The 27,705-nt window shown below is 46.4% G+C and overlaps 1 protein-coding gene across 17 annotated transcripts in view; it reads right to left on the reverse strand.

Moving 5' to 3' along the window:
- The window catches only part of LOC135912852 (nuclear receptor coactivator 3-like), a 676,617-nt gene that overhangs the window by 56,109 nt on the left and 592,803 nt on the right, over nt 1-27,705 (reverse strand). For 12 of the 17 annotated variants that reach the window (XM_070536043.1, XM_070536041.1, XM_070536042.1 and 9 more), the window contains 8 exons: nt 22,575-23,248; nt 19,553-19,682; nt 17,530-17,642; nt 17,281-17,364; nt 17,029-17,179; nt 13,606-13,915; nt 12,215-12,532; nt 3,393-3,485 (listed from right to left, as the gene is read on the reverse strand). In XM_070536043.1, coding sequence (XP_070392144.1) covers nt 3,393-3,485; nt 12,215-12,532; nt 13,606-13,915; nt 17,029-17,179; nt 17,281-17,364; nt 17,530-17,642; nt 19,553-19,682; nt 22,575-23,248 — 1,873 coding nt within the window. Of the gene's footprint in view, nt 1-3,392; nt 3,486-12,214; nt 12,533-13,605; nt 13,916-17,028; nt 17,180-17,280; nt 17,365-17,529; nt 17,643-19,552; nt 19,683-22,574; nt 23,249-23,655; nt 23,799-27,705 lie in introns of all 17 variants that reach the window. The other 5 variants (XM_070536047.1, XM_070536045.1, XM_070536048.1 and 2 more) reach the window with 3 other exon arrangements.

Here is a 27,705-nt window from a genome sequence, read left to right on the forward strand (position 1 = left end):
ACAGCCATAAGAAATGTGCATGGCACTTCAGTAATTTTAAGAGCAATGTCACTGTACTTAGCCTAATTGTTAAACGTCCGCAAAGTGTGCCCCGTATCATGACATAATGATGTCGATGGCGCTAGCTCATCATGGCCAAATTTCGTTTCAAACTAAAATATCTTAAATGTTAGGAACATATGGTCAAGATTCTACAAATTTAAACATACAAGTCAGTGTTGCTTTAAAATAATCAAGTTTACAGCTCGAATTGAAAATCCCGATTACATGCACAGTGCCTTACACACTCATCAGAACATCCAAAAACATGCAGGAACCATCAGAAATGCTGATACAGGACACGTCACCACACAGCTCCAATTTGTGCAACACAAAAACCAAAACAAGAAAAAGAAAATACTTGACAGGCACATACAGGAACATAAATGTAACCACATTGGCGCCCACACACACACACCACGTGCCACCTCCGAAACGAGAAGTTAACATCAAGAACACAGAAACAGAAACCAAAGGCACACAAAGGCACACAAAAAATGCCATTATGGAGTGTTTCAATTCAGAACGCATGAAGAAACATCAAGACAACAGCACCAATTGCAACACACAAAACAAAAAAAGGAGCACCTTGAATCAAATTAACAAATGGCCAGTTCATTTCCAAAAACTGAGAAGCATGCCACAGTGGCAGAAAGAATAAAAATAATAACATGCAGCAGGCAGCAACATGACCGTTGGCTTAAAAGACAACATGCACAAAGATGCAACGCTAGTCAGAGTGACGGTGACTGCGCACCAGACATCTAGACGTGCACAACGTGGTACTGCTCTTCATCACACAAAACGCAGACCAGCTTACGAGTTGGTCTGCAACACAGAGGCGATTAGGACAAAGGGTGCACCTGGCTCCAGAAACTAAGTCATAATGTTATATTTGTGATTTGTGCATTCTTCCCAACAAAACGGCAAACAAGTGGCAGAGGCAAAACGTGTAGCGCATCAGAAACGGGACAAACAAAGAACACAGATGACACACACACACACACAGCGCCAAACGTGTGTGTCATCTGTGTTCTTCTTTTGTCCTGTTTCTGATGCGCCACGCCTTCTGCCTCCATCATGATATACCGACAAACCCAACGTGCAACTTTAGAACAAGTGGCATCACGCACCATGCCGCACATGCGCAACGGAAAGCCTGGCTTCACACGTATTACTATTAGGACAGAAAAGAGTGGGCACGTATAGAAACTGCTAGCACTGGCTTCATCCCTTGACATCATATTCCACCATAACACATGGACCTCTTATTTCAATCACTGACCTACCCCCTACTTATGTGCTGAAAAAAGATAACTGCAAGATCACTCCTACCCTTCCCCCCCCCTTTTTTTTTCACAGAAACATTCCAGGAATGTAAGAATGTTTAACACATTATGGTTTGGTTTGCTTGTGGTACACCCAATGGGAAGCTAGCATTAAGTTAGGTACAGTCACAAGGCACTTCAAACTTCTGTTCACATCTACAACTCTGGCATTATGGCAATATGAATGGGTCATCTTATGCCTAAAGACCTGGGCATAGGCTCATGTCTTGTTATACAGCAGCATCCTGTAGTCAAGACAGTGCCCTGCCAACTTTACCAGGCAGCCCAGGCTGCACAGGCCTTAGTGTACAGTTCGTGGCATGGGTGATAAAGGTTCTTTAAAATACGAAAGCTAATCATGCAGGGCTGACTCAGTGCTAGCTGCAATGTCTGGTTTCTCTGTGCTCTTTTGATGGGGGGGTGCGAGGGGTGCTATAGAAACGAGGCATCAAAATGAACAAAACAGAGTGTTGCGCTTGGCAACTACTGTGCAGTGCAAAAGATGATGCTGTTCTACAAATATTAAGGGGCATCCACCTTCAGCATGAGCTAAAGAAACAGCAGCAGGAATTAAAAAGAAAGAGGGCACACTTCCCATTGGCACTGTAACTTTCAAACCTTTCTTGTTTCAAGTCTCCAATACTTGAACACAAGACTAACAGGGGCTTGACGGCACAGCTTTCTTCCGCAAACTTTATTTTTTTACTTTTCTTGAAACTGTCGCATAGCTATGAACATGTTCCAGCACTGGACCATACGCAAAGTGATTGACGAGCTAATGCAATGTCTAATATACATGCCCGTGTGCCTTGTCTGTATCCCAAGGTTGAGAAGGGGGCACCTTTGTACTGCATATTAGTGCATCGACACCTCTCCGTGGGCCCTTTAATAATTACCGGTGCTGCATATAGCACAGTCAGATCATCTGCGTCTTCCAATCCTACCATATACAAACTCGCGCAACAGTCAACCCTACGCAACTGCAACCCCACGTCTAGTACCACGGGACACAAATTTTATGGCTTTCCTAAAGTCAGCGTAATCCGATACACTGAATTTCAGATACCTTCAATAATGGCCCTCTACAATGATGCAGATTTGTGACCGCCACATAAGGGGCCTCCAATGTGGTATGATAAAACGAGGAATTGACAGAGGAACCAAGCCCGGCCCATATCAATTGAAAAAGCTAAACACTTGCCCTGTTGTGGAAATAGTGGAAATAACAGTTCTGTTGTTGTGCCATAGGTAAACCTAGACAAAGTGCCATGCTGCATGGCTCAAAACAGCAAATTGAGTGCACATTGCTTTACTCAATGCCAAATTAAGTGGCTACAAGCATAAAATTATTAACATTCTTTCAAGATATCTGCAAATTACTAGCCTCAATCTATCTCAATCCTTCGCTTATTTAGTGTTTGCACGCACTCTAAATATCCAGAAATTAGGGCAAATAGCTCTTCCAAGACACGCAATCCAGCAAACAAGATAATGCAAGGAGACTACTAAGTTAGGACGAGTATTCATATCACAGCGGCTCAAGATTCAGCAATCACCAGAGCCCTAAACCTAGTTTCTGCTCTGGCTACCAGTCTTATCAGGTCACCATCCTGACCAACAGCTTTGGGTAATACTATAGTACCTACACTTATACATCATACAGCACGTCGTGGGCCGAGTGACTGTAGTGGGAGGTGCAGCAACTTGTCACACTTCTGCTTCCTATACTCTCAATGGGACATAAAAATCAGTGCTGATGGGAAACATGCCCATGGGGAACTCTCGCATCAACCACTGCGTCTGCTATGGCCCCTCTTGCCTACACAGTGAGATTATGCAACCAAAAACAATTGTTCCAGAGGACCATGCCAGTTTCACCTCAAATGAGCGTACAGTGGGCTTCCCCAACCATCTGGACTGCCACGTGCAGAGGGTGAGAGGGAAGAGAGAAAGACGGGGAGGAGGGAGGACTGCGAGCATGCTGGCTGCGTCCAGAAGTGGGTCAGAACGGGGAGCGGTCATTACCTTGTCGGGCGACTCGGCCTTGAGCAGCTGCTGAATGAGCAGATCCTGCGACCTGCGGAAACTCTTGTCCCCATTGTCCTCGCTATTCAGCAACTGCGAGCAGGACCACAGACACCCCCGCTCGCTTGATTTGCCTCAACAGCGAGAGATGAACGTTCTGTCGCCTTTCCTTTCTTTTTTTTCTCCCCCCTACCAACAATACACCCAGGAATCTGCTAACTGCATATCCCACTCCCAAAGCAGTACACCCGCAAGTTCCTGCTTTATTATTATTATTTTTTGACAAAGAAGACACTGCGTGCAGAAAGCAATTGGTGGAAGACGGCTGTTAGTCCATGCAGCGCCGGCACAGCAAACAATAATAAGCAAACACTTTTTGTCACATACAACAAAGTAGCCACCCTTTGTACAAAAGGGCTTTGTGTACACAACCTGCAAACATCTGTCTCATACATACACTTTTGAGCAATGTGATAGGGAACACTCAAAACTGTCCTACGAGACTAAATCTCCTATGTGAAAGCCATTTGTCACACATCAACATGACTGCTTCGTATCCACAGATCACGACTCATTATTGCCTAAAAACAAAGTGTTCCCTCCCATGTTGCTCATGACAGTACGTACTATCATGGAAAAATGGAACGCATGCAGGGAAATTGTAAAGTTGAACATCTCCTTACGAGTAAAATGCGAGCGTGCGATTTCGTAATCCCAATTGTCCTGCTACCAAAGCTAGTGGAGGTCTTAAGCTTACAGCACAATATCGTGCTGACGTCGCACGAAGTGTTCAGAAGGGAAACAACCATATTCTGTTAACCTGTCTGTGTCTCATTTGTCCATAACAGTGCACACCCCATGACCCTCCAAGGCTAGATGTGCATGCAAATCAAGCGGGTAGTTTTAACAACAACTTTTACCGGTGTCACCTTCCACTCCGACACCCATCATAAGAACAGTTACAACGCACCATCAAGCAACCGCTCAATCTGCTGTGCACTTTTGTCACCTTCCAGAATGAGCGAATGATGAAATACACCAGCTGAATCGGGCATCCTACCGGGTGCAGCAATTACAACAAGCTGCCGCAATGCTGCACCGAATTGCCAGTGCACATACAAGAGGCTTGCACTACCGGCTTATGTGTGGCATGTATTCTTACTTTAACAGCTTTAGCATAGAACATCAGATGCTCACCAGCAATCTTTTTTTTTTTTTGTCACTATCACAACAAAATTGAACCTTTTGGGCCAGCATGAATTGAGCCGCTAAAAAAAAACAGGAGGAGGATTGGACCTCAGAGGGCTCAAGTCTTGCGGGCATCATGAGCGCAAAAATTCCAAGCATTCAGACTGAGAAAATATATTAGCCAGTTTGCATCTTCTATGAGAGGATGCAGTAAGGAGGAGATGGCAGGTAAGCAGCGGCACTTGCTCATGCACTGCTCTTTCTTTCCATATTCAGGGCGACGTCCACCATCTTATGTAGGTCAAACTACAGTCAATCCCAGATATATTGAAGTTTTGTCTGTGTCCAACGGCTGGAAAATCTCCTTGAAAGTCCCATGCAAAGGTGTAGCAGTGTATTGCACCTACGTCGAATTCCCGTTCACTGCTACGTTCAATATAATAAACGCTGTGCCGGTCCGTGCACCTTGCACAAGTACGCTCCTCCTAATGGAGACACAATCGCTTCTTACTTCGTTGGATATATTTAACAGCAACAAACTTGAAATGGCACTGTGTTGGCACATGCCGTCAAACAAGAGATCAAATCTGATGGTCACCAGATGCCGTGGAGGAAAATGAGGCAGGATGCTCTTCGTTTCGCTCGCTGTGAATATGGGTGGCTCATTGAAACTGCAGCCATTAGTTAATGCGAATGGCATTTTAGCACTTCGCAAGTGCCCAAAAAAGAATCCAACCCCAACCTCCCCTTGGGTGGAAATGTACATTACAGTTTGATTTTAACAAGATCACCGCACACTACATCTGCTACGCTAATTTTTGACCAATTCTTACGTTCCCAGAGAACAAAATTTTTCGGCACCATAGTTCAGTACACCACCAAACTGCAATTGTAAGATGCATTTCCGGCCACTAGATCCCATGTAAACAAGAAAATGCACAAGTTGTATGCGACCAAGAACAGTATACAGCTGCCCACCGCAGCAGCTTCACCGCAATACTCGCCCGCCCATCTCACATGAAAACGTCGGCGCTGTCACAGCTGTCTCCCCCAATCTTATTGCGACAAGCATCTTCACCCATCTATTTCACAGCACATGGTACCCGTCGGAAGCGTAGCGCATGCTTTTAATAGGCGATAACCAAAACACGACGCTATTCCCTGCTTCACACTGCGATCATATACGTTTTCCACTCACTAGATCCCATGCGAACAAGACCCTAGGAGCACAAAATTGAGAACAGCGTATAGCCGCCCGTCTCATGTGAAAACGTCCGCGTGCACAGTTTCTTACTCCAGTACCAGCTCATCTCCCACTGGGTCGTTGCATACCGCATTCACAGCTATTGCCACCAAACCTATTGCGATAAGCATCTTCACCTCTCTCTTTCACAGCGCGTGGTGCCTGGTGCAATTGGTAGCGTACTGCACGCTTTTAGTAGGCGATAATCCAAACATGCTGCCATTCCCTGCTGCAGGCAGCACGATGTGGGCATCACATTTCGTTTCGATGGCGGCAACCCACGTCACCCACCAGCTCGATTTCTTTTCGGTTTCCCATCCCCCTCCTAATACATCACACAACAGGAAAACAACAAAATGTGTCTCGGGCCACCTAAGCGCGTTGCCGTCTTGACCGCAACGCTTGGCGTTATGTAGAAGTCAACAAAAGTTTGGTCTGTCAAATTTTGTTTAGTTACTTGGGATTGTACGCTTTCCCGGTTAGTAAGTTTTTTTTTCTCACGTCTTTTTCCCAAACATATGAACGAGGTTCTACTGTATCCCCTTCGAGTGCAATATATTCAGGATCAACAGTATATGTGCGAGGAAGTGCACTCAAGAACACTTACTTTCCTCTAGAGTGAGACACTGCCTTAAACATGACGCAGTGAAGAAGTGAATTTATAACCTAAGGCAGTTGTTCAGCAATACAGCCTCAACCGTAACGCTATGTCATATTTTCAAAGTCTTGTGCAAAATTTTTTCAAGCAACTGTTGCTGCAGTAATTAGCAAGTACATACACTGGGCGCATGCAGAACGCAGCACCATCTGCCAAGTGTACAGTTACATGCACCGAGTACATCTCACCGAACGTACACTTACATGCAATCAACAAGCACAAAAGCAGAACAATCATGCATCTATGCTCTCAGGAAACAGAGCTGCAAAACAAATACACAAAACTATGTGCAAAACCAAGGCACATGTACAAGCATGGAAGTTGATATGTTTCTCATCCTATGAGGCACTGGCATTAGCCATTTCTTTATTCACAGGCAAATTGATAATAGACAAACGTTCTGGTCATCAAATTAGCAAAATCCTGTGCCTCCGTTGCAATGCAGACAGATTGCTTCGCGTTTCTTTTCAAATGGACACAAGCCTAACAGGCACCCATACAAGGTTGGAGGTCTTTCGTACTACCCATAACACAAGCAGTTGTCGCTGGCCCATATACAGACTGGTCAGTCACTATGTAAAACAATGACTCTTCATGAGCAGTCAATTCGATGAGCATAATAAAAAAAAGAGGCCACTGAAAATTCATGCACCAATCAAGGGACAGCCTTGCACATGCCATAAAAAATAAAACCGCATCTGAAAATGTTTTTTTAAAAATCGCAGAAATAAATAATTTTCCAACAGAACATTCATTACACTGCGCGCACATATGTAAATTAGTTTCTTGATTGTTCAGACAAAAAGCAGGCTTCATACAATGATTAATTGGTGTGTTTATTAATCGCATTTGAATTAACTGATGGGTATTTCTGCCACAAAGCTGCATCAGAAAACAGCTGGATTATTATTTACCTCCTCAGGCTTTAAAGGCCAACTGCAACAAAATTTAACTTTGGCTAAATGGTTATTGAAGCATTCTTGTTAAAGCTGCATAACTGATAATGTCCAATTTTCTCGTTTGCAGCCTTCAAGCTGCACCTAAAGAGAAGATGCTGGGACTTGCAATACGACACAAATCCCAGCACTTTGCATCCTCAATTTTATAGCATTCCGAGGCAGCTGTGAGTGACACCTAACCTTGGAGGTCACGCTAAGGAGCTGCTGCTGTGCATTCTAATGGGCAACTTCTGGCAAGTGGTAATTGCAGCGCTTTATTTTTTTAAAGTACTATTGGTATCAAAAACGCTCACTTCTTTCAAGCTTTTTATGCCACATCCACTCATGTTGCAAATGCAACATTTTTTACTAACACTCCTCTATATCTGCACTATTTAAAGCTGTTTTTCATGCAGTCCAAAATTTCATTGCAGTTGGCTTTGAACTGTAGCCAACTTCCACACTCTTCACCTTGTCAGAAAGAAGGTTCACTCAGAACGTTATTCCAGTCACAGCGCTCCACGTTGTTATGTCCGATAAGGCAAAACTTTAAAAAATGACACCTGCTATCTTTACTCGTCAATTCATTCACATGTGCTTTGACACTTGCAACTCAACTAATCTCACTCGCATCTGTAGTAAAGTATGTATGCATGTCAATGGCTACTCGACAGAGCAGAAGAAGTGCATGTCTATGCCTGAAACATTCAGTGGCCACTGGCTTCAACAAGCATGAAAGTTGACGGGTGTCAGAGCTGAAAGATTCATCTACTTAGCACTGGGACCTGTTACATCCTGTTTGGCTACTCTATTATTTGCCACCATAAAGCTAGTTTTCCAGGCTACTTATGGAAATTTTGAGTTCTTAACTTTCAGTACCTGGCAATCCCTAAGTGTACCCCTTCGCTCATCATGGCACAGCCAAACCCACGATGAAAGGGTCATTAAAAAAAAAAAACAAGGAAAACAGTCTAACCAAGAGGAAATATGGATGCACAAGACATTAAAAGCAATGCACAAATGCAAGCAGGTTTCACAGAGGAGGCCATCTGGGTCAGGCATCAGTCAGGCAAGGAAGCACAAGGTGTGGCTCTTTTTCCTCGCTGTTGAAGGTACAATCGGAATGTCTCTGCTGTTGCACTCGCAGTCCAGAGCAAAATCGACCAAGCCATGCGAGTTGCCCGTCCACAAGAGCTTCTCTCTCTGCCTTCCATCAACGAAATGACAGTGTAACACACAATGCTGCCCACACTTGCAAGCATCGCAGGATGACCGTTTCTTTTCAGACAGAAGCGACAGAGGCCGTGTGTCTTAAATGTGACAGCTGCTCATGCATAAAAAAAAAAAGAATTAATAAAGCAAAGACAGTGAAGACAAAGGCCTCATTTACCGCTGCTTCCTGAACTAGCTGACGTGGCATTCTGCCACACAATTTATTTTCGAAACAAGCAAAAGCACTATAGAGCACTGACACAGCTCAAACACAACACATAATAAGATTGTTGCATTTCGTAACCATCTTTTTCTATCTAGCTGCAACAGTCACCGACCGATAAATCACCCACTAATAATCCAGACATCCTCAGCAATTCGCACAGCTTCGCGGCACTGCCAATGACCCCATAGACTTAAAGTGTAAAAGCGACTGCTATTTTGGACAGCCGCCAGCTCTACATTAGATTATCCGAACTCCGTCCGTGGCTATAGCATACGCAGAACTCTGCTGCCATTATCTCCTCTGGCAACCTCGACGAGACATCAGTATGGCTTCAGAGATTACATGCTAGAAGGTGATCTCTCAGGTATTGCCTTGGTCGCAGCACTACACCTCAGAGATTTAACTGCAAATGCCAATCTTGGAGGCTCTGCCTGAATTGTGACGTCACATCAACATCGTCATCATCACACCTTATTCCAGCACCCCCAAGCATGGCCCACTACTGGCAATGTTTGTTGAGTTTGCCTTCCAGACAGCGTTCCGCCATTTTGTGCTTGTCTGTTTAGTTTGTGTTCCGGACAGCGCTCTGCCGGCTCCAAGAAGTCTTTCTCGTGAAGACATCGAGAGGCCGCATCAAATGGCACCAACCTCGCAGTCCATGCCAACAACGACGAAATGTGCACCAAATACACCACACTGACAATGGCAAAGAAGGTGGCCATCACACAACAAGTGCTAAGTGGCCGCCCGCAGATTGAAGAGCTCAACATTTCCAAGCAAACAATACCAGATTACACGAAGATTTTAGGCATGACACAGAAACCTTCTGTAGGTGAACAGAAGAGGGTGCGCAAGAGGCATTGAGAATCTGACTTAGCATTACCATCTCTCAGCAAATTCCTGTTTCTGGCCACATTTTGGAACAAAAGGCCAAGACCCTAGCGCTTCGACCTGGCATTAAAGGATTCAACTTCAGTGACAGCTGGCTTCGAAATTTTAAGAAGCGGCATGACATCTCTTTATATATATGTACGAGGAAAGTGGTGCAGTAAGCAACACACTGGTTGCTTAGTAAACAACACACTACTCTCCGTACAACACACTGGTTGTACAGAGAGTAGCTACTTCGCCGCTACTCTCTGGACACCTTCAACTGCGACGAGACTGGGCTTTTCTATAAGCAGCTGCCAGACAAGACACTTGCCTGTCTGGAGAACCTTGCCAAGGTGGGAAGCATAGTAACGAACGACTCACTGCCGGGGTAGGCAGCTACGCTTCAGGGAGGGAAAAGCTTCCCCTGCTAGGCAGTGGCAAATCGAGAAACCCTTGATGCTTTAGGGGAAAAAAACACTTCGCCTGTGTGGTACGAAGCAAATACTAACGTTGAATTCCAATGGCGGAGTCGGAGCAAGTTTTTCTGCTCGTTTCGGAGCAAGTTTGTTCCAATGACGGAGCGAGAGCGGGAGTAAGGTGTTCCAATGGGAGAGTCGGAGTGGATTCAGAGCGGGAGTCATTCCGTGGAGCAGAAAAAGATGCTCCGCCAAAATCGGCGGAGTGGACCGGAACTCTGTGTGACGTATTTCCTTTATCACCTTTGTCTGCTGGGAGGCGCCACCGGTCACGACTCGCGAGGAAGCAAAAGCTGCCGCACGCTTGGCGAGATATCCATTCCGCACTTTAAAAAAAACGACAGGTGAACGGCACCGAAGAGACAAGTGACCGGTGCGGCGGTGGTGGGCGCAAACAGCGGAAAGAAGTGACAACACGCAAGGTATCCTGGGTAACTCGGCGATACAAATTCCGTTTCCGCCTTGCTCCGGCGGCGCAGGTTGCGCTCCACTCGCGGATTTGGAGGCGTTGCTCTGCGCCAGAGTCGCATGCTCACTCGCGGAGTCCGTCGGCTGCTCCGACTCCGCGATTGGAATTCAACATAAGGTATGAATCGCACACCACTTGTCTGAAGGGTACGTACGCAACTTGGACTGAAAGCTCGAGTTGCAGAAGCGCAAAGTGCTTCTGTTCATGGACAACTGCAGTGCCCACACCCCAATTAGCAGTCTGAAAGCGAGTGAGATAGAATACCTGCCGTCAAATACAACCGGCGTTCTCCAGCCTCTGGATCAAGGCATTATTAAGAATTTAAAAGTGCTCTATCGTTCCCACCTGCTGCACCACATGATACTGTGCTTAGACGGTTAGATGAAGTACAATGTGGACTTGATGTCCACCATGAGCATTCTTGCTGATGCCTGGAAGGCAGTGCCAGCAGACACTCAGCAACTGCTTCAGTCACGCTGGATTTGCCTTCGATAATGAGCCCGACTCCACAATTGAAGAGCCTGAACTGCCACCTGCCACAACGAGCTCAAATGCAGATGAAATTGACAACCTGCGAGACTGCGGTGCAAAGATTCCTGCCACTGTTACATTTGGAGACTTTGCAGACGTCGACAGTGCAATGTCGTCATTTGTCGAGCTGAGCGATGACAAAATGATTGAGCAAGTTCTCCTAATGTCAAACAGTGACTGACTCAGATCATGATGTGCCATGTGCTCCGGAGCCTTCACATGCCAATCTGACTCGAGCCTTTGCAGTCCTTGCATCGGTGTATAAGGGCAACACAACACTGGCAGAAATACAGGCAGACTTCGTTGTATGTAAGCGAACGTACATGCAGCAACACATCGACCACTCCTTCCTTTCACAGCAGGGGCTTCGAAATGTAAATGAAATTATTTTTTGGATACATTCGTCTTTTGTTTTCCCCCAGACATTCAACAGCTCGGATTTATTTACGATCCCCGTGGAGTCCAAAGGATCAGTCGTCAACTGTATGTTCTTTGTTTAGGTGTTCTTGTTAGTGCACAATTGTTGACAGTGCCTCAAAGGCAGAAGAAAGGAAATTAATAAACCAGAACAATGAGCTCCAGCTGACACCCTATTACTCTACACCATCTATAAACATAGAACTAAGCATCAAAACACACAATCATTGGGCAACATCATGCCAAACATTTGTCATCGTCAACAGCCCAACAAAAAAATACTCCCGAAGTCCTTCCCAAACGGCACCTGCCCTGCATTAGCCGTTGCAAACCCTACAACCCTCAAATTTCCTAGGCCTACTGCTCCATGCAGTTCCGTTATTCCACAGGGTGCCCTTTTCATTGCTTGCAGTCTGTGACTCACGCTTCAATCACTCACACTACTTGCCTTCTCATAGCCTGGGGCACTCTTCCCTGTAACAAGAGTCCTCGCAAAACACCAAGCACACGTAACGCAACAATGAGTGCGCTGAAGAAAAACAAGGGAAAAGGTGCAGCAACTTGACAGAGTGCTCGGCATTTCTTGCTCACCCGTCTGAGCATGTTGTTCCCCTCCGGCCGCTCCTCCTCGTCATCCTGGTTGAGGAGCTCTCGAAGGATGACGTTCTCAGACCGACTGCTACTCGGGGCGTCCGTCTCCTCGTTCCCACCGCCACCCCTACCCAGGCCTTGAGTCAGCAGGTTGCGCAGCTTCTGCGCCCCACCGTCCTCCGACGACGAGGTCGTGCCCCCTGTAGTGTAGGGCGAGGGCGCACTCACAGCCCCTGGTGTCGATGCAGGGGGTGGCAAGGATGAGGAGCCATAATCGTCGTCGCCATCATCGCCTCCGCCGGCCATGCTCTTGCCACCCTGAACCACGGCAAGAGTGCAATGCTCGCATTCCTTTTCTTTAGAGCATGCCCAGAGTGGACAGTTTGCGAAATATATTTGAATTCCATTAATTCGACCTTGAAGGGACAGACAAAATGGATCAAATTACCGGATAGGTCAAATTAAAGATGAAAAATTTCAAAACACACTGCCGTTTCATTTCGCAGTATTTTTCCCTACTCCAACACGCCCTCGAACCAAATGTGTACCCACTTTCAATATGCCCAAAGTGGAAAACTAACGACAAGCTTAAATTGAAGCTCCTAAACAACGTATAAATCTAGTACATGCCCGCTTTTATACACAAGAAAAAAATGGGCAAGGGTATAATACGTGTTGCACAGTGGAGGCTTGTTCCCTGAAGTCAGATTCATCGCAATACAGCCGTGTTATGCGGCAAAGCATACAAACGCAGCAAGGATGGTCTTTAGCTTAATTTTCTTTTGGGGGAAAAGAAATGCGTGTGTTACAACAGAGTAAATACAGTAATCAGGCATTGCAAGTTACCATTATTGCTTGAAGACCTTCCTAGAACAAGCAGATAATAATCATTTCCCATTGAAGATTTGGCATGTGTTCACCCCATCTCAATGTCCACCCAGCTCTGCCGAGAGAGACACTGTCAGTAAATGGTCACTATTGGGGTCACCATAGGGATCAGGCTCATGCATGCTGACTGATCCAAGTTCAAATAATTCGGCAAAGGCCAATTTTAGGCTCAAAATAAGATAGTTTGGACTCAGAACCGCATGGGTGCTGGACAGGATCTTTCAGTAGGAATCGAATTAACCAGAGTCAAATTAACAGAAGTCAAATGTAGCTTCAACGGTAGGGTCGGAGACTGACAAGAAAACCTGTTTGCAAGGTGAATTCATTTGTCTAAATACTATTGACCCAACATTCATAAAACAAGCACAAACTTACGAAAAATTCAGCGGAGCTACGAGGTATGAACACTGGCAACTCCCACAGACACTAACCCCAGAGTGCATTCTAGCAACTTATGCAGGAACGTCTATGGCTGCGAGAGGTGGCAGTGGGATGCGTCGTACCTTAGGCGTGTGTGCCGAAGAGAGGTCTTCCTCCTCGGGCCAGGAGGTGGACGGGAACATCTCCATGGAGAGAAGGTTGAAGTCCTGGCTGCCTCCCGAAGACGAGGGGCTCAGGTGAAAGAAGGCGGCTGCAGAGCTCCCACCCGCGACAGACACAGACGGGGTCCCACTAGTTGCCACCGTCCCTACCACGCCGCCACTGGTGCCCCCGCTACCACTGGGGGCCGGGCCCGATGACGAGGAGGAGGGTGCTCCATTGACTGGTGTCGGAACCCTGCACAGCTCATCCGGGGACGGGGCCTCACTGTCCCTGAATCAGACCACGGAAAGAGAGAAACATGCCAGATTTCTTGGAGCTGGCTAACACTTGCAGGGCTGGTATGCGCGCAAGAGTGCGTTTATTTAGGCCAATTACCATATTTACTCGAGTAATGATCGCACTCGTATAATGATCGCACTCCTAAATTTTGTCGTCAAAATTCGATTTTTTTTCTTTCCCGTGTAATGATCGCACCCCGAACTTGCCGCAGCACTATGTCATGCACCAAGTCTAGCTAATGATGATCGCACTTACCACCTGTCGAATGGTACGCGAACGACTCTTCAAGACATACCAATCAGTCTGTACGCACCAAACATTCTTAAGCAGATGCACCATTTCATTCCTTTCATCACTTTCTGCACTTCTATGAAAAAAGAAAAGCTACAACCAAACATGCCTTTATTATTTGTAGGCTTTATAATGGTTGTGGTCAACAACAAAAAAAGGCGCCTTTCGATTTCTCTCTTCTGAACTCGTGGGCACGCAACAAAACGCGAGCGGAAATGATAGTAGCCACATTTACACTGATGCGCTAGAAGTGTACTCTATTCATACACTGACGCTTGTAACACAGCTAAGATATTCACCCATTTTAGCGGAGGCGTGATAGTATTAACGTGATCGTAGTCAAGACAAATGCCGAAGTTTCCGCAACATGCCCGCTATGTGTTTCTATGTCACGGGCAGCTAAGCCCGCCCATCTCTGTTTCTGTCCCCACAAAGTGGACATGGCTACGTTATCGCCGCGAACTTGCCGATATTAACGATGTTAATCATTACTGATACGTAAAAAACTGTTTCAATGGACATATTGTACTTACAAGAAGAATAAATGCGTTCGGCACGTTCGGCGCATTCGGCTTGCTCCGCCGGCCGCCATTTTCGTTTTGGTGTCCCACACTGCTACAGTGGCAGCTCCCTGTTTGTTGACCTATTGTCATCTCACAGCAAATGCGGTATGAAAAAAAAAATTTTCTTTTCGCGGAAAATTTAACCAGCGTAATGATCGCACCCCTGAATTTGCGTCAATTTTTTTGACAAGAAAGTGCAATCATTATGCAAGTAAATACGGTAGTCGCAAAAGACCCAGATCATGAGCAGGAATAATACGGAAGAATAAAAATGGCTTGAAGGGGATACATGACAAGTATTGACAGGCAGCTTACCGCTATTCTTAAGAATAGAAGTGTACAATTAATGCATTCTACAGGGTGTCTACCAAGTTGACATTTCCAAATTCCCCGAGTTTTCCAGCTTTTCCTTGAGCACCTTATAAATTCCCTGAATGAGCCAGAACATTATTTTATGTCAAGACAGGCTGACACCTAGTTGTTCGACGCTGTCACTCTCTAGTAAGCATGTTGAAACAAAGAAAATGACTTAATCCAGTTTGAATAGTAAGGAGTAACATATATTTTATTTAAAAAGAAAACAGAGGGAAGTTGTTAGTAAAATTCACAGTGAAAAAAATGGTAAAACACATTCCAAATTGAGTTGAACATTTTCAAATACGAATGAAAAGGAGATGCATACATAAGTAAATAGTTTTGAATATGAGCTATTTCTATCAACTGATAGAAAGGTCATCGGTATGAGGCCTTAACTTTGTCACAACTAAGATTCTCTCTCAGCAGCTGGAAAGTCAACCTCAACTGTCCTGAGATACTTTCAGCCTGTACACAACATCTCAGTGCTGGGTTTCACTGCTTTAAAGAGTTTATTTTGGTTTAATTGAGGGACACCTGCATCTCAGCGTCAGCTTACACTTTCTTTTTTGAGCTCAAGCTCCTTCAAAGAGGTGTCGGCACGCTTCCTTTCCCATTTAGTGCTTCGGTCGTTTCTGTTCTCATCCTCCTTCTGCCACGCATTCACCCCAGGGATCATTTGAAGCATCCTCTTGTGCAGACAACGTCCAATTTTTCGGACTCCCTAGGGGCCGCAAAAACATCCGAAAGATCGGGCAGCGCGAAAAAAATGAATGCATGTCTTTAACTGCCCTTAAGGGCTAAAACTGCCACAGGCATGTCCGAAATAGCTCTTACGTCTGCCAGTACATTTATTAGGCATATCGGTGCTCATACTGTGACAGGAGACAGCGGTGCACGCGTATATAATTAAGGAATGCATACTTCGTTCCATGACAATTGCCTCTTCCCACGCTCATCCTTCACCGCGTAACACTGCTGTACTAAGGCAAAGCTAACTTTCGAAGACTGGCACTATGCAACGTGCTGTGCTCTGCGAGCTTCGAAGCCAATCGCGAGGATTACAAAGGCGGAGTCGGTGCCATTGTTGACAGCGGCGAATTCTTTCAATGAAAAACACAGCACCACACGGCAAGAAGCTTAATAGCGAACGTAGAAGCAGCTACGCCTAACGTTGCCGCGGTGGTGGCTACAGCTTCCAGCGAATCTACGTGCGAGAGTGCCGGTTCGAGGCAGTGAGATAATCAAAGTGGCGGCGGTGGTGGCTTTGATTAATGCCATTTCAGACCTGCAGTCAGGGCAATATACACTGACTATATGGAGTACGTGGTAGTGCCGCAAAGCTGTGCAAATTATCGGGCATGTTCGAAAAATCGGGCGTCTGAAACATCAGTCGTTAGGTGTTCTGGCAATACCTCGTGCCAATGACACGGCGTCAATGACAATTTGTTGCAATTCCTGTTACTGGAGCCAGCATTAACGAGGTTTCACTGTATTATGGACCGCTTGACTGAACGTGAAGGGAAACAAGCCTTTCATAACTATTAAATTCACCGTGGAACATGACAGTGTTCCAAATCACTTGTCTTTCAGTGCCCTAGGAGCTCCCCTGGACCCTACCTGCTATTAGGCAAGGAAGCACAACACCTGCGATAACAACTCAGAGGTGTCATTTCCCTCCCAGCACCACAAAATGCCTGTGGCTTAAGCAGATACCTACTGGCTTCTCACAATGTTTTATCATTCTCTTGTTTTGTATAGCAAGAGTGTGTAAAGTTCATAAATGAAAAAAAAAAGACAACATTAAGTTAGCACTGATCACAACAGCAGGGTAGGAAGAATGGATTAGCACCCTAGTGCCCCCTACAAAGCCCAGAATATTTAAGGCAGCCTCACCGGATGATGGAGTGGGTGGCCATGAGGAACTCTGGCTCGCTCGTGACCTGGTTGCAGTTGAAGCGCTTGCTCTTGGTCTGCACCAGCAGAGACTTGTCGGGCGTCACCTGGAGCCGGTAAATGGCGCTCGTGTGCTGACCCTGCTGGAGGGCTGCATGGGACAGCGTTGAGATGAAGGTCATTGGAGAGATTCCAGACCAAAACAAAAACATCAAGGTGCGCTGAAGATTTTATTATTTTGTTTATCTTCACCTATGTCACATGTTGAGGTTCCCCCTACTTCTGGCGTCAGCAGGTTCCAATAATCTGGGCTGTCTCTTCTCGTCTCAAACAGCCCTGTATTTTTTTTTAACCTTCGATTCACAACAGGCAGTTACTGTGTTGCATGCAAAAGCAAGTCTTAGAATGCCTGGAGCTTACCAGCCTCCAAAAGAAAAAATTTGCACTACACGGCAAGTTCACTAGTTCTACTTAAAGGTGGAGGAAAGTGACACCACTCACTTTCTTTAAGATGCTGATCCAACTTGTGGAGATCCCTGGAATCACAGAGCTCCTGGATCACACGTCCCACGAGGGACTTGTTGAGGTACTGGCTGTACGTCGACGACACACCACTGTTAAAAAGCACACGTGCAAGCATTGAGAACATAAACACAGTGCACACACTAGAGGTTTCAAAATCCCAACTTTAGGAACGGGACCGCCCAGAGTCATTTTGGAGCAATTTTTGGAGCAAGTAAAATTGCATTTTGGAGCAGCTTGAAGCAGACTAAATTTCACTTTGGAGCAATGTGGAGCAGATAAAATTTCATTTTGAAGAAGTTTGGGGCAGGCCAATCTGAATTTTGGTGGAATAATGGACTATGGCAACGCGCTTTGAAACCACGACGAACCGACACGAGCGCTGCACTGCAACTGTCTTAAGTAATGGCTCAAGCTGAATATTGAAGCAGATTACTCCAATGCTGAAACCGTCTAGTGCATGCAAATTTTGGTAATAGTGCCCTTCGATTTTTAATTAGCGATAGCAATCACAACAACATGCATTCTGCTATACAGTCAGAAATTTTGAAATGTAGCCCAATATGTTTTTTATGAATACTACTCTGGTTTACTATTGACATAGCAATTACATGGGCACTCCAGGCAGATTTATGCTGGCGGCGGCGTCACCGTGATGTCCCCCCGTATAAAGTCCAAGGGCAATATCATAATCACCGCACACTGTATGCTGTATGTACGACTGAAAGCTTGCGAGAGTGAGCTGTACGACAGTGGCTCAAGCTCGGACGCGCAAAGGAGGAAAGCTGGGAGGAAGCAAGCAAGGCACCTGGGAGGCGGTGAGAGGAAGGGATTCAACTCCAGTGGCTGCTGCATGTGACACGGCTAAAACAGCCGCGCGGGTCCTATACGGGAGGCAAACTGCGATGGGAACAGAGGCAAGCGCCGAGGGCCGATAGCTTCATATACGCTGTGTTCTTGCCACTTAGTTCGTGTTGAAGCAAGGCAGCACAAAAGTGAATTCGCCTGCTGCTGCTACCGCACTTCCTTACGCCAGCGTTTTGACAGCATCCTCTCGGTCAGTTGTACAGGTGCCACAAAAACATCCAAAAGATTGGACAGTCAAAAAAAAAATGAATGCATGTGTTTAACTGCCCTTAAGGGCTAAAATTGCGACAGGCACGTCTGAAAAAGCTCTTAAGGCCTGCCAGCACACTTATTAGGTATTTCGGTGCTCGTACTGTGACATGAGATGGGGGTGCACGCATGTACAATTAAGGAATACATACTGTGCCCCGTGACAATTGCCCCTTCCTATGCTTATCCTTCACCGCATACCACTGCTGTACTAAGGCAAAGCTAAATTTCGGAGACTCGCATTACGCAACGCGCCCTGCTCTGTGAGCTTCGAAGCCAATCGCAAGGATTACATAGGTGGAGTTGATGCCATTGCCGACAGCGGCGAATTCATTCAATGAAAAACACACTACCGCACGGCAAGAAGCTTAAAAGCAAACGTAGAAGCAGCTAGCCCTAACGTTGCCGTGGTGGTGGCTACGGCTGCCAGCGGATCTGCGTGCGAGAGTGCCGGTTCGAAGCGGCGAGATAATCAAAATGGCAGCGGTGGTGGCTTTGATTAATGCCATTTCAGACCTGTAGTCAGGGCAATATACATTGACTATATTGAGCATGCGATGGTGCCGCAAAGCTGTGCAAATTATCGGGCATATTCGAAAAATCGGGCGTCTGGAAAATCAATCGTTAGCTACTCTGGCAATACCTCGTGCCAATGACACTGTGTCAATGATGATTTGTTGCAATTCTTGTCACTGAAGCCAACATTGTCACGACTTTCTTTCCCTTTCAATAAAGTTGCAGCTAATTTTTCCTGATAAAAGCACTAATACCCTGAGGTTTCCCTGAGTATTTCCAGACTATTCAAATTCGCTGAGAATTCCCGGTTTTCCCGGTTGGTAGACACTTCGACTTTGAAAGATGCAAACAGCGTTGGTGGAGGACTCACCTGGTGTCGACAGCAAGAATTTTGCCACTGAGGTCAAGACGTGTCGTGAACTGCTCCACACCTACAGAGGCTGGAATCTTCTCGTTCGCGGGGATACGGCGAGCCACACAGACCAGGCAGTTCTGCGCTTCTACTCGTCAGCCCAGTATAGACAGAAAGGGGGGTGAGGGGTTGACACGAAAAAAAAAAAAAACATTTTTTTAATTACTTCTGTTCACTGAAATTTTATAAAGCTTAAAGCACTACCCCTGACTTAGTCTCAGGGCAGTCAGTCTACAAGAATGACTGCAAACCACATCCTGCACTAATACGGTTCGAAATTATTACCAGACACGTAAGGGAGCACTCACACCAGCAATCAACTAGAGGTTGCGCGACTGGCTATCTGATAAGCTGCCACCAGTTCAGCATGGGCACATGACCTCTGCCTTAACTGCTGCTGGCATGCAACTAGTGGCATCTGAATAGCAAAACATTTAGTAGTCAAATACGAATACTGCAAGAAAATTTGTTTCGAGTAGAATGCCGAGTTATATTTAGACTGAATGGTTAAGGGCACATTCACACCGGCGACTTGAGGAGGTCGGGCGACCGTTTGCGACTCGCAATCAAAAAGCGACCGAAGGCGACTGATGTTCACACCAGCAAACCCGGCTGAGCGCGACCCGCAAGTCGCAATCCCGGAGATTATCGTTCTCAGCGAGAACTCTCGGAATCTACGCGGAATTTGAATGCGACGCCGGAGGAGGCCGGATGTAGACACACGAATGATCACTTCCGGTGCGCTGCTGATTGGTTTATCAGTTTTGCGACCACGGTCGCGCGACTGAAAAATCGCGCAGAGAGCGACTCGCCCAAAATGGTCGCTTTTCGAGAAAGGCGACCGTTTGCGACCATTTGCGACTGGTCGCAAAGCGACCAACTTGGTCGCGCGACCTCCTCAAGTCGCCGGTGTGAATGTGCCCTAAAGGACTGTTTTGAATCCTTCATACATCAAGCACTGTTCACAAGCAAAAGTCTGATCAACTGGTCACCTCTTCTTGGTGGATCCACACAATGGACGGCTCTGCGAAAATCTGTTCTGCGGATGCTTATTCCGCTGCCTGTCTGGCTGCGAAGCGCACCCAGACAACCGCGCCGAGGAAAAAAAGACGGCAGCACCGCCCGAAGCAACTGCCATCCGCCTCGAACCTGTCAAGTTGTCGTCGTCCACTGTGTGGCCTGTAACTTTCAAACTGAGGCTTGTATTTGGTTTAAATTTTTGTCCAGAAGCTTCATCAGCAAAGTATTCATGATGAGTGGGCACCATTTCCGAAAGCCATACTCAGATTCTCGGCGTATAGGCTTAGAGTGGCTGCATTGGCTGAACATGGCCTCGAACATGTTGCGGTGGTCCGAGCGGATCTCAGTGGCCGTAAGTTACAAATGTGCTTGTTTTTACTCACTCTAGATGGTGCCATCGGTGTAATAAGGACTCTCATACGTGTTTTTCACTCTGAATGAAGATGGAGATCGAAAGGAAATGACAGTTGGCCGCAATGGCAGTTTTGTCCGAATAGGATGATGAGTACTTGTTCCATCGAAAGAGGTCTTGTTGGCGAAATAACTATATCGCCAACAAGAATCTCCGTATGCAAAACCACTTGTACCGAGAGCTGTTGGTCAGCGACATTGAAGAACACCAGAGGCTGCTTCGAGTGACAAGAGAGCAGTTTCTTCAGTTGCTGCCAAATCGTCTCTTTTGCTCTCGTGTCTGCGTAATCGGTGAGAGTCATGTCCCACAATGCAGGGAACTGCTCCACAAGATGCAAGAAGAAGAAAGTTGCCTCGTCGCTCAAGTTCATTGCAGTCGCTCTTGTGCAAGTCGCGCGCACAAGCACGCACGAATGGTCTCAACAGAGATGAAGCCGTTTCAGAAAGATCCCAAAGTTGCGCTTGTTGCCAGACTGTGAAGCATGCTGGGCTAAATCTGCAGCATTCGACCCCCAGAATCCAGATGCGAAAAATAGCTCGGCATTTGCCATCCGTAGGGGTCGTGGACAATGCGCGGACGGCATGAATCTGTGACGCGTAGTCACGTGATGCGCCGTCCGTCGCGGAAAAGACTCATTTAGTCTGTCGTGTGGATCCACCATAAACATAAACAACAAACAAGCCAACATTGATCACATCTTTCATTATCAAGGCAATGGCAGTAATGAAGCTATACACCCAAATGACTAGATGTGTGTACAGAATTCAGTTGCACATTTAACGCAACACAGAACTAGACAACATGCCGAAAAGGAGCTAAGCATAATACTTGGAAATACAAAAAGCCTAAATCCATTTACTCTTTCTGCTGCTAAAGGAGTAATACTCTCCTATATTACCAGAATAGAGTGCACTGACAAGAAGATTGATATTCCGAATTCCATAAATTCTAATGTTTATTCAGTCGCCACCTTGAATAACAATGCAAGCAAGTACCAGCTGGAGTCAAGAGCTAATTCAAGAACAGTACGACACACAACTAGCTCCATACTTCAACATGGATAACACGGCTAAGCATGCAACATCATCGAAGTGCGTTCAAAATTTTGGCAGGACCTCACTACTTACAGCAGTGTCATTTCCCCCAACCTGCCCGCAGTTAATGGTGTTGTAACAGTAAAAGCTCAGAGAGCAGACACTACGACCACTGTAGTAGGTGCTCTGAGACTGCATGCAACAAGTGATATGCCAATGAAGTGCAGCAAGTTGGTTTCCATTCATAATGAACGTAGAGAGAGCAAAAAGAAGGCAGGGACAGATGGGGAGAATTGGCTAGATATTATTTTAGATTCAAGGTGATGCGGTTTTGGTTAACTGCCAGGTTGTTGTTCTTTTAGCGTGTATATATTCTGTGACGTTCATAACAAACTACCATTTGCAAGTGAATGTTTGTCTTGTCCCTCTTCCAGCCTGCCTGTTTTTTCATGCTATGTAGAGTCATCATGATAATTAGAAGGCCCAGAGAGAATGGAGGTGAGCAGGCACTGACCGGAGTCTGCGCCGGATTCATCGCCGCTGCCTGCGCCTCCCGTGCCGGAGCCGTTGGGGTAGGAGGGCAGGTAGAGGGCTGAGATAAGCATGTTCTCGTAGAGGGGGGCGATGCGCGCACTATTCTGCTTGTCCTCGGCGTCGGGTGGGCGCAAAAGGAAGCGGCACTGAAACGAGCGGCTCTTGCCTCCAACCTCGGTCCAGCCCAGGCCGTTGGCGCCCAGCGACATGGGCAGCATGTTGCTGCTAAAGCGGCCATGGTCGCCGTGGTGCAGAATGTTGTAGATGCTCGTGCCGTCCAGCTCCCCTTGGCCGTACTGCAGGAAGGACGAGACGTTTTCCGACACAAACTCGATGCGCCCCTCGGTATTAACCACAAACAGGAACCCGTCCAGCGCCTCGAGGAGCAAGGGCCCAAGCACGTCACTGTTCAGGATGGTTGGCTTGCTCGACGACACCTCGCTCTGCTGCAGCTCGCCAAGGCCTCCGCCGCCACTCGCCTCCTGCTGCTTGATCCGGCGAATCTGGTTGACCGTCTCCTGCAGTATGGCACACTTGTCTGGCTTGACGGACAGGGAATTCATGTCAGACAGGCTAGCAGAGATCAGTTCTGCTAGTTCCTCCAGGTAGACGTTCTCCTGCTCCCGCCGGTGCTTCTCATTAAGGCACTTCTTCCTGCAACAGGGAGAACAGGAAGGGCATGGAACACGTCACGGTCAGCAGTGGGTACACACAAGCAGCGCCCGTGCAAAATGCAGCCCACCAGCACTACCCCGCACAGACCCTACACCTGGAAGAATGCTGTAATGAAGTGACACAGACAGTCTTACAACACAAAGTCTGGAGAGCTTTGCACTCAGCTTATCAAGGCAGGCACAATAAACAAAAGCAAAATGATCTCCCTACAATCTTCAATAGCAAGCAGGTGCCATAGCCTATGAAATGATGTGCTGTAGAATAGTCAGGGGCCACACTGACTGCCCTAACGTGCTAATCAATGTTCAAGCCAGTACGGATATGCAGCCCCTCTTGCAAGCCCCCCCCCCTGCACTGCCCAGTGAAATAGATACTAATAAACTTACACTACTACCACTCAGTGGGTGTGCACTCTGGCAGACAACATTCCAGGCAATGAGCCTAGTTTTTCAATTCCCATGGCTTGCAGGGCCATGGCTTCAAAACTTGCTCATTCGGGGAGCCCACACATTGCATGTGAAGCCCAAAGCTAAAAGGAAAAAGAAAATTCTGCGGACATTTCCAAACTGAACATGCATTGGCACATCATTTTTCAAAACTTCCTTAAAGATATGCATATAGAATGTAGAACACAAGTTGAATCAGAGCCACAGTGCAACTAATGTCTCCCGCCTCAAGGGGTTTTCACACAAGGAAGATGAGAGATGCACCTCTCCACTGCAGAGGTAACGCAAGTGACAACGTCCCTCCCACCACACGCAGCAACACCCCACCAAAGTCCCATGGTAGCCACAAACTGTCCCGTTTGACTTGCAAAAGGTCTCGCCATAGCCGGCGAAGGTTTCGCCCCTGTGCCTTCAGCCTAGAAATGTCATCATAATCCCGTAAGCCATGGCACAAAGGCAGTCCTTCACGTTTAATCCTATCCTGCAGGAACCTTCCAAACTATATCCTTATTCAGCAATGAACAAGTTGCCTCAATACAATTTGAGTACCTCATTCAGTACGTACATAGTGCGCAGAAGAAAGGAAGAAAACTCTACAATGAAGGGGCCACTGGTCTAACCAGACATCCCGACAATACACTAGCAAGGTAAAAATGCAAGCATTGTGTCCTGCCTGACACAGTAAAGGACAGCTCCCATTGGACAGAAGTGAACACAAATGTAAAGCCACTGCTTTACTCCAAACACAAAGCATAGAAAAAAATGAATAGAAAAATTCAACCTGCAACTGAGGAGCCACCTTGTACAGTGTTAAAACTGCTAGCGCACAGTGTGATAGTTCACATGTTAAAAAGAGAGAGGCATCTGGGTTGCAAATGTTCTTGCACAAAAGGCTCTCTTTATAACAAATGAGAGCTCTGCATCTTAAAGAAAATAACACTTAAATTTCAAACCAAGTAGACATGAACTAGAATAGAAAATGAGTCAACAACCACAAACATGCATATTATCAGTCATCAACACCATGCCTCCCAGACACTAACTTAACACAAGAAACTATGGGATAATTTCTTTACTCTGTGCATGTTACGTACACAGAGCACGGAACATGCACGAAGGAAAGAAACTAGGTAGGAGGGAAAATTAGGTCCCACAGCCAACTTTGCAAGCCAACTGTCCATGAAGTCAGCCCAACACATAACTAACCCGGCGCTTGGCGGACAGGCAGTTTTATAACCGCTTGATGCATATTTTCTCCCCATTTAGTTTGTGTAGTGGTGGTCTAGTCAGTTCCATTAAGCTTGCCTTTCACTAAACGGTATACAGTGCACGGTATGTTGCAATAATTTTTATTTGGGTAGGCGAGGAACTAATTTTGTAAACAATTCAATAAAATTTTGAAGGCTAACAATAACAAAGATATGCGCTAATTGTTTTGTTGCTGGCCTTCTGCGTCCCAGTTTCGTGCTGGGGTGTTTGCACAAAAGCTTCAGTGATGGCTTGGGCCTGTGTATGCTTGTCACCGACTATGCACCTGGCATTGGTGATGGGCTGCTTGTTCTTTGGACGAAGCTGTGAAGACCAGCCAGACCCAGGAGGAGAGGTGACACAACTGCAGGCGCACTGGTTCAGCTAAGCAAAAGGTGCATTGTGCGATCTTGGAGAAAACGATTTGCCGCTGCATGGTACAGGCATCGACCACGACAACAGTGGGAGCGCCCCGGCATGATTACCGCAGCTATGAACACTATCTGGTCGGGCACAGTGGCGTGTGTTGCCACTTAATATGTCCTTGCACCGTGGTTTGACCAACTGGCCCAAGCTCTTGACACTAATTTTCCTTCCTACTCGCATAGCAAGCTTGAGATCGTCAATCCCTGCAGTTGGGATGTCTGTTGACCCGGCGCGCAGTGGCTTCTCGCGAACCAAGGCTAATGAAGTAAGCAAGAAAATGTTTTGAAAACTTAGAAGCTAGACCTCAACTAAATGCACAGCTACGTCCTTTCTATATTTTAGATAGAAACAAATAAGTGAAACCTTCCAGGTAGGTGACAAAAATCCAGCACAGCTTGCATTTAGGGCCATAACTGGAACAGGAAACAGCAGAATCTGTACAGTGGAACCCCACTAATAAAATTAAACCACCCTCTGAACTTGTGAACACAAGAATCTGTTTACAATAAAGTAGTAATCAAATCATTCTTCTTAGCAGGCAGCACTGCACAGCATGCAGTGCCCTGTCAATTTGTTTTCCATAACTCTCCTTTTGCAACAATTTTCAAGCAAAACTATTAAAAAAGTGCTAGTAATTAACCACAGAAGCAGTCCAACTACAGTGAGCAACAACCTAAGAATGCAACGGCAAATGCACCCCCACTGTTCAACTCAAACAGAACTTGCACAGATGAGCCATCCCATCACATTTGCACATATCTATGACAAAGGTGAGCTTCTCTCAATATCGGCACCCCTCAAGCAGCATTCACACAGGGGTGGTCCTAGACACGGAGGGGAGCGTGACATAATGAGCCGTCACAATGCTGCCCCACTCACACTAACTTTGCAAGGTATGGTGCGGGGATTGAGAGATGTGAATGTTTAGAGACAGTTTTAACGACCTAAACTGTCAACATCTAGCACGGTAGCGGCTATCTGGTGCACCATGAGTGAGATCAAAAATAGTTGCTCCATCACCGAGCTTCAACATGTTCAAAAAGCAATCGCAGAAGCGAACAAGACTGCCAAGCACTTGTGAAGGCAGCAGCTATTTTGAGCACTGTGCAATAGGTTGCTAGACTAGTTGGCTAGAATCCTGCTCTTTCCCCGCCAAAGGAGTGATGTTTGGTGCCGGAGCATCCCCTGGCATTGGCTACGTCACCCCTCTGGCGCCAAAAATGTCAGGCGGTTTGCGCGCCCTGCTGCAACGCCAGGTATTTCTCTCATGTCAATACTGCTTAAAGCAATAAGTTACAGAGTGCAGAGGCATTGACCCCAAGTGCAGTGCGGAATTGTGAACAGAGCTTGCATTGAAGTCTCAGACTGTTCCATAGTATAGCCCTCCATAAATGCATTGTCCTTGGTTTGTTAGGTACACGGCAAGCATACACACTTCCTTGAAGCTGTGCAAACTCTGATAACAGTAGCAGAAGCTATCCATCCTTATCATGCAGCCACAAGCGAAAGATACATGAACAGCAGCTGGTAAAAGAAGGCAGCTTCATTACAAGCATTCAACAACACTATGATGATGATGATGATGACATGCGGTTCTCATGGCGCAAGGGCCAAGTATGGCCAAGAAGTGCCAGGCTAGTGTTAAATGAGTTCAAAATGCCGCAATGAATTACTAGAGTTAGTCAAGACGTGGCTGTAAAGAGGCCTTAAAAACAGTCGCTGTAAAGTGCATAAAATGTATTTATAATGGTGGCAATTACTAGTGAAGTGTATGAGCACAAAAGGGACATGGTGAAAGGTTGATATGGTCTACTAAATGTGTCAGAGAAGCACTACTGCCTTAACAGAACCCTTGAAAAACAGGGTTGGAAAACCGTCAATTTCCTACGAGGAGATGGCTGTCCTCTGGCGAGAGGATGCGCTACGACTTTCTTGGTCTAATAACGTGCAAGACGACAACATTCAGGAATCCTAGAAGTGATTTCGTGTTAAAAAAAAAAATGGTTCTGCAGCAAGAAGCATTACAGGATGGAGAGGGACATGCTAGCGGTGTGCTAGAGGAAAATATTTGTTTCTGTCAGCTTCGGCTTCCCAACACTCCAGAATGATGTGGAGGACTGTCAGCTTCTAACCACATCTACCACAGGTTGATGATGCTGATGTAGGTTTTTTTTTTTTTTGGCACAAGCGCCAGGGATGGCCAGAGAGCCAAGAAATGGTGTGGGGAAGTTGATGATGCGTGATGCGATGAATGACAAATGTCGGACGGAGCGAGGCTGTATAGAGCCCTAAAAATATTCTTTGTAAGGTACGTAA

Source organism: Dermacentor albipictus, chromosome 3 (genome assembly GCF_038994185.2).
Source record: "Dermacentor albipictus isolate Rhodes 1998 colony chromosome 3, USDA_Dalb.pri_finalv2, whole genome shotgun sequence".
In the NCBI taxonomy this organism is placed as follows: Eukaryota; Metazoa; Arthropoda; class Arachnida; order Ixodida; family Ixodidae; genus Dermacentor; species Dermacentor albipictus.